Consider the following 9354-nt stretch of genomic DNA (forward strand, 5'->3'; position numbering starts at 1 on the left):
TTATTGTTAGCTCTCCAACCATACTGTGACCTATTGCTGCTCACATAAGAATCCTAGGTAATAATGTTATTTTCAGTATTTTCTTTTACAAATCAGAAGTTGAAACCATTGGGGCAAACCTTACGTCAACTCTGGTCCAACAAACATGCTCATCTTAGCTTTTTTTGCCAATTAATTGTCTAACATCAGCATTTGGTTCCTAAGTCTTTATTCAAGTAATGACTCGAACCAATATTGTGTAAAGGTGGTAGCTAAAATGCTATTGGTTTTCCTTCACAGTCGATTATACCTCTAAATCCTAACTAGATATAACTTTGTTGAACTTTATTGATCAACAGATCAGTGCCTATACATACGTATTAATGAGGAACCTATGAAGTATAATTTACATTGACAATTATTGATTATTTTAAACATCCCGTGACTAGCTGGGAGAACTTTAGTTGAATCTTTTACAAATGAAAAGGTACTTAATATTGAATCAAATAGTAATCACCATCTATTCAATTTTTCATCGAGAGAATCCCAGATCCTCTTATTTGATCGAGGGGGAAAGTAATCTACCCTACACTTCTTTAGCCACGAGCAAATATGCCTTGGTCAACGCCGCTTTGAGAAAAAAAATTATGTAAGGAGTTGGGGGCAGTGATATTTACACTCGCGTGTGTCTGAAATATGCTTAAGTAGACTATTGACATCAGAAAGTTACTTTCACTCCATGTGCCTGTGGAATGACGGAAGTATCTCCTCCCCACCCCAACCGCCCTTTCCCAAATGGTCATTCTTTCTGGAAGGCAAAGAATAAAAATGATCCATACTCATCGGAGCGAAAACCTCTTGGCATGTCACGCGTGGGTATTGTGGAGGAATTCACCGCTGTTATCTCTGAGCCATGAAATGAAATCATTAGTTTCTCTTTCATCTTCTTGATTTGCATTGCTGACCATAATAACTAAATGTTTTATCTGCCACGCTGTGTCACTTTCATCATTTAGAGCTAGCAACCAGAACGGATACACGTGAATTAACAAGAAGTCTTTATCGGTATCTATTGTGTGTGTTTTTTTTTTCTTGCCGAGCTATGGCAGACTTTGTTTGTGACGATCATAGTTGTTTAGTTAGTCATGAAAATTACCTTCACGTATCTGTCATTTGCCCTTATATTTTCCTATAGTATTATTATAGGATCTTTGATATGAATTTATCAAGGAACTTTCTAGTTTTGGTACAACAGATAATGTTTCGGCACCTTTAGCTATGGTAAGCAGCTCTTCTAGGAGAAGGAACTCCAAAATTAAACCATTATTCTCTAATCTTGGGTAGAGCCAAAGCCTCTGTACCATGGTCTTCCACTGTCTTTTGGGTTAGAGTTCTCTTGCTTGAGGGTACACTTGGGCACACTATTCTTTCTTATTTCTCTTCCTCTTGGTTTGTTAAAGTTTTTATAGCTTGTATAGGAGATATTTATTTTAAACTTGTTGCTCTTATAATATTTTATTTTTCTTTGTTTCCTTTCCTCTCTGAGCTATTTTCCCTGTTGGAGCCCCTGTGCTTATAGCATCCAGTTTTCCAACTAGGGTTATAGCTTAGCAGGTAATAATAATAATAATAATGATAATAATAATAATAATAATAATAATAATAATAATAATTACGTGAGCTAGGACGGCGACTTATTAGTTTGATGATGCAATTACTTATAGATCTCCTTCAATTTAGATATCACTGTGAATGTATGTTAATGATTTATCTTCAACTAGCTGTTGCTTACCAATTTGGTTATGAATAATGTGACTTTACTCGATAAAGATTTCCTTTACTTTCTCTTTAATTTTTTTACTTTGCTTCTATTTCGAACGTCAATTTGATCTTTGATAGGTTTATATTATGATAAAGAAGGAATAATCTCATAAGCTAATTTTTACTCAATATCTTACAAGTGCCACTTTAGAATAACACCAAAAGAAAACAGTCATGGATTCCATGAGAAAAAAACGGTTTGCGTCTTCTCGAAAGTTTGTTGTCATTCCTGTATACTGTTTTAGTTGCTGGAATTGACCATTGTTTTGTATGAATAATCTGTAGATTTACTTTTAATATTTTCAAATAACAAACTATCAATAACCGTTTTTCTTAGCAGGAAATACATGTTCCTTTTCATGTTTGAATACCACGTAAAAAAATCATGTCGGTTTCGTACACTTTTCTGTGCACCTCAGTGATGTCTACTGGATTATGTCCCGAGAGAAAGCAACTATCGAACAGAAGATTTTTCGTAAAGTTTCACCCAAAAGAATTTTTGTTCATGCTCTTGCCACGCAAAAAGCGATAACATCCCTCAATGAATTCCAAGGGCAAGGGAACCACCCACCGCTCTTCCCTTCCAGTGGCACACCTCTCGGCCCGTGAGAGTCACTATCAAGCCCAGTCGGTGGCAAGTCAACATTGAACTTCAGTTTTGGTGCGAACGTCGGAGTGTTAAGGTAGCAGGCGGTTGCTTGTCTTGCTCTCATCACTCTCCCACGTGCGATTGGGTGTCTTTTGAAAATGGAAACATTATTTTAGTCACACGGCGTGTGAGACTAATGAATATTTTATAGGTGACATACCAGAAAAGATAGACTGATTTGTGTTTGAAAATGGAAATATTTTAATTGTAATTATTCAACAGAATAAGATTAGTGAACATTCAATAGTGACATATATGAAAGGACTAAGATGGTCTTTAAGTATGCAAAGATTTTGTGGAACTAATGAATGCAGAAAAGTAACATAAGTCAGATATGAGTTGTGGGAGTCTGTGATTAGAGAAGCCCCTTGTGATACCATCTATATTTCGTGTGGTTTCCGAACTTTGATTGTATATGGCGCTGAGGACGGAATTACTGTATCTTGTGAATTATCTGGTAGCATATGGTTTAATGAGTGATTTCCAAGTAGTTTTATTGGAGAAGAGTTTTGTGTTATTTCATCTACAGAAAATTAATGCAATCGTAATTTTGTATTTGGTTGGAATATGCTTGAGAAGCGAGGGTTTTTAGATTTTTTTTTATTCAATATCTGATGTGTTTAGTATAGCTAAATTGTGTGAAAGAAACTGCCCCATTTTCAAGAACTCGTTTTAATTCATCAATTTATTTTTTCTTTGTTTTTTTCTTTTTAACTTATGGGAGTGGCTTATTTGATTTAGAATCATTCAGTATTTAATAATTCATCTACCTATGAAATAAAGAAATATCAGATTATAATGACAACAGATGGATAGACAGAGAACTGTAAATTCTCTCGTGGTATGGAAGGATGCTCTCTGGTGTTTCCAGCGATTCGAGATCAATATAATGGGTGATCTCACTTCCTTCCGGGCCAGATGTTACGAAACTGTTCGATGGCCACCACAGGTGATTCAACTCACGACCATTGTTTTGGGGGAGAAATATCGATTGTAACATTTACTTAATACTCAGGAACAAAGCTTGAATCGGAGAAACCTTTTATCTAAAATAACAATCAAGTCCAGTTTTCCTCTTTAGAGAGCTAGTAGTTAATTGTATGAGAACGTTCTGATTGGGTGAACAAATGATGTGAAAAAGAGCAAATCTCTTACTATTTATCGCCAGTGATACTGTGATGACATAGCCGTTATCTTCAACATTTGATAACGTTTTATAATTGGTGATGAGCATGACAAGTGACACGACATTTTGAGCATTCCAGAAATCTGTATTGGTGTCCATATGAACGGAACCTTAAGAATAAGCTGAAATATCATCAAATAATTTCAAGCTATTTGTTTTACGAATAGGCAATCCCCGTGAACCCATCTGCTTCCTCTAGATGACCCCTCCCCACCCTCCCCGCTCTATCCCACCATTGGTAAAAAGTGTTTCTGTTATGTTCACATCTGACGGTTTCAGCTGTAGAGCTTCGCATTCCTTAAGTGTCTGTATATATATTTTTTATGGCAAAGGGATCTTATGTAATTAAAGTGTCCACATGCTATCAGATTAGTTTAAACTCTGTGATGGATGTATTTTTCAAATTATTATCAAACGAAATTTTTACTTTCGTAATTGTTGTAAATAGTTTTTAATAGCATTGTCTTTAATTTCAGCCTTTGAATAAAAAGTAATTTGCGTAAAGTGGAAAGTGACTTATTATTTACTTTATAGAAGCCTTCTGTAGGCAAGATGATTCAAAAAATCAAAATTTACTTTTCATAACTTTTCATATGAAGAACATTTTCGTCAAAGAAACAAACATCAGTAATGAGTTCTTTGGTGATGTTACGACATCGCTTGCTATGATTGATCAATTGCGTGTTGTTGTGTTGGATGCCTGCGGGCTACACTTTGCCTCATGGGCTGCCTCTTGAGTGTCTCAAGTAACACTTGCGTCAACGTTGTTGAGTTGGCAGCGGTTGGTGGAATCGGTGATGTTACCCTTAGACGCAAGAAACAAGCCAGCATTTTGGCGGGGAGTCGTTACTCCTCTCTCTTCGGCACGCATCGTTGGGGCAAAGCCTTTGCGAGGAGAGACCGCCGGACGCCCACCGGGAAGAAGACGGGCCTCCTCGTGGCTGACGCATTGAGAAACCTGCAGAGGGCGCACTCTTTTCGACATGGCGAATGCTACCTGTGTAACTACAAGAACAAAAAATGCAGTGGGGTCTGTATACACCGGGAGATCTTCACGTCAGTAAAACCTGGCTTCTATTCCAGTTATTACGATGCAAAACCCAGCGAAATCGTACAACGAGGTGGAACGTTAAGAAGATCGCTGGGTGCCTCTCCGACAAGCGAAAATGATATCTTCAGTCTTGATTCTCTATCAAGGGGCACGACTTTGAGGGGGACACTCAGACGATCGACGAGGTCCTTCAAGGCCAAGAATAGAAAATCCATGAGATCGATCACTGCTTTCCCAACGGATGGTCCTCCCCCTGAATTAGGTATCAAGCCTCAGATTTCCTACAAGCTCAACCGAAGGAGCTTAGGTCATGACATGTACGAGGCGTCTGTCACCAGCTTTGAGGAGAACGAGGCACTTGCCACACTGCAGGAGATAATATATGCAAACAGCGTGGATGATTCCCCGTTTCCATCGGGCATTGAAAACAACGACGAAGACAGCGTTTATGAGCCTGTTAGACCTCCTTTGCCTCAAAGAAACAGAGACACATCCGAAAGCAGATACGGTTACCAGGATACTGCGGAACAGTCCAACTCCATATTTGACTCTTTGAATAGGAATGGCGTCTTACCTCCGAGTGAATTTAGCACCCAGAGTAAGGATTCCCATTCATGCTCATTCATATCGGATTCCAATTGCTCAACGCTCATTCATGACAACCATCGTAATGGGAATGACGAGGCGAACTCGGTGCTCTCGATATGCAGCGAAAGTCACTGTAGTTTCGAGGAGAAGAGAGGAGGAGGTAAATACGGAACGACCAACAATTACCACGCTAGAATGAGAACCGAAGAAGAGACCTACAGCAGACATGAAGAATGCAGCTCTAAGAAACCTTTGCGGATGTGTGGCAGGTCTGAGTCGGAAGGGAGATGCACCAAACATTTCCTTGAGGAGGAGTCAGTGTCTGTCGATAAAGAGGGGATGGACAGGTAAGCTTCCCAATGGGCAATTCTCTTTGTATGTTGGATTTCAGATATCTTATTTTTCTCTTGAGTAGGATTTAGCAACTCTCTCTCTCTCTCTCTCTCTCTCTCTCTCTCTCTCTCTCTCTCTCTCTCTCTCTCTCTCTCTCTCTCCTATATTCCGTTGCCTATGACCTATGAACAGAGCATTGTGATGATGCTCCAATTATTCAATTAAAAGGGGAAAAATACTGGTTCGAGGTTGGATGTTACGTAATTTCCGATGGAGTTAATTGAGGCAGATACGAGTAACATAAACAAGGTAAAAGATACTTTTATATTTTAGGTAAATAATGTGTATATAATATAATAATTACTTTTATTAGGGTCTTGCTATTTATCACCAAATGTTGAAATGAAATTGATTTGATATTTCATCTAATGTTAATGATAATAATAATTGTAGTAAATAGGTAAAATTTCTCATATTTCGTTGTTCTTTTTATAAGAGTTTTGGGCAAAACGGCCATCGAGCTTTTCGTTTTATATGGATGCTTGTCATCTTAGCTTGGAAATAAACTAATTCCAAACATACTTTATAATTCATTTATAGTTATAAAGTATCACATCGTTTTTTATTCAGGCTTTTATATTTTAATTCTAATTTATTTCATTAATGCTAAACAAGAAGATTGAATTATGGAATTAGGAGTGACACAATGCAGATGAAATTTTGATATTACTGTGTTTTATTTCAAAATTAGACCCATGGTATATATTATACTCATCTTCGATGTGTAATGGGAAAACGTCGAAGTTCCTCAGTTTACTGTCTCTCTTCAATTACTATCACCAAACATCGTGAACAAGCACTTCAATGATAATCCCCATTCCTTTTCATTCCTTTATTTCGTTTTCCTTACCCCCCCCCCCCCCAATTCAGTAAACACTGATTTATCTCTCATAATTTAGCGCTATTGCTAATCTTAAAATATTTTATATTCTTTATTCATACTTATGAAAAATAAAAGATTTTTTTTTTTTTTTATAATCGCTGGGGTGTTTTCCCTGTTGGGGCCCTCGAGCTTGTAACATTGTGCTTTTCTAACTAGGGTGGTAGCTTGCCTAATAATAATAATAATAATAATAATAATAATAATAATAATAATAATAATAATAATAATAATAATAATGATAATAATAATAATAATTAGTCAAAAAATTCCTAATGTATTACACTTTTATTCTCGGTGTCTATTTGACAGTAAATGCGAAAGACATTTGCTTCGAGAACATGACGTCAACATCACTGCAACATAAACAAAATGTGAATCTCTATTGCTCTAATATTTGAGTCCGGAAGTGAAGGTCTGACATACCGGAAGTCAACATATTGGTGTGTGGTTGAAGTATTTATTGGTCCCTGACTGGCATGGGATCATGATCAGTGTTGGCTATTTCCAATGCGTAACTGGAGTAGAACAAAAATATAAGTAGATAAGTGGAGGATAGTATGAATTTTTTTGCACTTGTCAAAATGCAACGTGAAGTGTGAAAATATATATATATATATATATATATATATATATATATATATATATATATATATATATTATATATATACAGTATATATATATATATATATATATATATATATATATTATATATATATATATATATATAAAATATATATATATATATATATATATATATATATATTTATTTCATATATGTATATATACATATATATATTCATTTGTGTATATATACACATATAAATATATATTTTTATATATGTGTGTATATATACATTATATATATATGGGTGTATGTATGTATATACATATATGTACAGTATATATATGTATATATATATATATATATATATATACATATATATATGTATATATACATATATATATCTATATATACATATATATATATATATATATATATATATAAATGTATGTATATATATGCGTGTATATATATACATATATATATATATATATATATATATATATATATATATATGTATATATATGCGTGTATATATATATATATATATATATATATATATATACATATATATATATATACATATATATATACATAAGTATACATATATATACTTTTGAAATGTACATATAAATTCTAAGCGAATAATGTTAAGTTTATTTCAATATATTTCTAATACTTTTCCTCGGACAACGGAGATGGACAAGATTATTTCAGATTTAAATATCAGTTGAGATAATGTCTTTGCTTATTCCCTCTAACTCGTCAGCAGCGCAGTTCAGCACTATAGTCAGTATAGCTGGATGCTATGCTAAGCGTCCTTGATGAAAAGTTATTTATACACAGTGAATTCGATTTTAAAGCTACTGCGTCCGCTTCATTGCAGCATTTTCTTCTGACATACATTGTTATTTGTGTACTTACTTTTACATCTGTTTATTGATCTATTTTTATCTGTTTGTTAATATATCTCCCTCTTATTTCAACTTTTACACTCACTTCGCAAGTTAATTTATTTGTATTTGAAACTTATTCAACAATTTGAATCATATCCATATTAAAAGAATAAGCACGAAATGATTATATACCGTGCATAGTATAATTTCAACCAGTGTCGTCCAATAGTAGATTCCTTTTGAGAGTTCGGTAATAGCGAAAGCAAGAAAATGAAGTCAATTAGTTCCACTTTCTAGCGCCACCGTAACCTATCACTTGTCGGTCGGGTGGAGGCGACACTCGACTCATCAATGTCGGAGTGACACCCTTCCTCCATTGTATGCCTTAAACCTCCCTCCATCAGCAAGCGGTCGGCCTCTTCAATGGCAAATTATTATCATTATTACTATCATTACTATCCAAGCTACTGTCCTAGTTGGAAAAGCAAGATGCTATGAGCCCAAGGGCTCCAATAGGGAAAAATAGCCCAGTAAGGAAAGGAAATAAGGAAATAAATAAATGATACGAACAAATTAACAATAAATCATTCTAAACACAGTAACAACGTCAAATCAAAACAGATGTCATATATAAGCTATTTACAACATCAAAACCAGATATGTCATATATAAACTATAAAAAGACTCATGTCAGCCTGATCAACATAAAAACATTGGTGCGATATCAAAAGCTTTTCCTACATTAGTATTGTTTTTCCTCTTATCAACACTTTTATTTAATTATCACCTGTTTTGAAGTTGCATATTTATTCATAGAAACTGGTCGAGTGTATATATTTCTTTATGTATTAATGACCGTACTTTTGTTGGCTAAGAATTTGGATTAATGTATCAGTCCTCTTAAATGTCTATTAAAATATATAAGACGAAACCGGTTAGAATTGAATTTATGCTATAACTTTTTCCTAGTGGTTAACGTCATTTGAACACTGCGTACCAGTGAGTATTAAGTATATGCTGTATATATCTTTCTTCGTGGCTAAGTGGTACGGTCACTGTCATACAAGCATTGGATCAGGGTTCGAATGCAGACTGGTCAGATGCTATTGTCTTTGAGTGGTTTCGCCTCGAGAGAATCCAGACATTAATATATTAGAATATATGGCTTATTTGAAATATGAAAAAACACGTCTAAATGTGCAAAATTTATCATATATCTATATATATAAATACACACACACACACACACAGCTGTTAGCGTCAGGTTCCAATTTCTTTATGGGCTCTCGTGACATGGTTGGTTTCGACCTGGCCTTTCATTAGAAGGGGCTAGTTCGATCCCAAGT

General features: G+C 34.9%; 1 protein-coding gene across 4 annotated transcripts in view; it reads left to right on the plus strand.

The window, feature by feature from the left end:
* The first annotated feature begins 4191 nt into the window (after positions 1-4191).
* Positions 4192-9354, plus strand: part of LOC137629421 (uro-adherence factor A-like) — a 182298-nt gene continuing 177135 nt past the window's right edge. The window contains exon 1 of one of the 4 annotated variants that reach the window (XM_068360662.1): positions 4192-5621. In XM_068360662.1, the coding sequence (XP_068216763.1) occupies positions 4357-5621 (1265 nt within the window). In that variant the 5' untranslated portion in view covers positions 4192-4356. The remainder of the gene's footprint in view (positions 5622-9354) is intronic. The other 3 variants (XM_068360663.1, XM_068360659.1, XM_068360661.1) reach the window with 3 other exon arrangements.

This window comes from Palaemon carinicauda, chromosome 37, assembly GCF_036898095.1.
Source record: "Palaemon carinicauda isolate YSFRI2023 chromosome 37, ASM3689809v2, whole genome shotgun sequence".
Classification (NCBI taxonomy): Eukaryota; Metazoa; Arthropoda; class Malacostraca; order Decapoda; family Palaemonidae; genus Palaemon; species Palaemon carinicauda.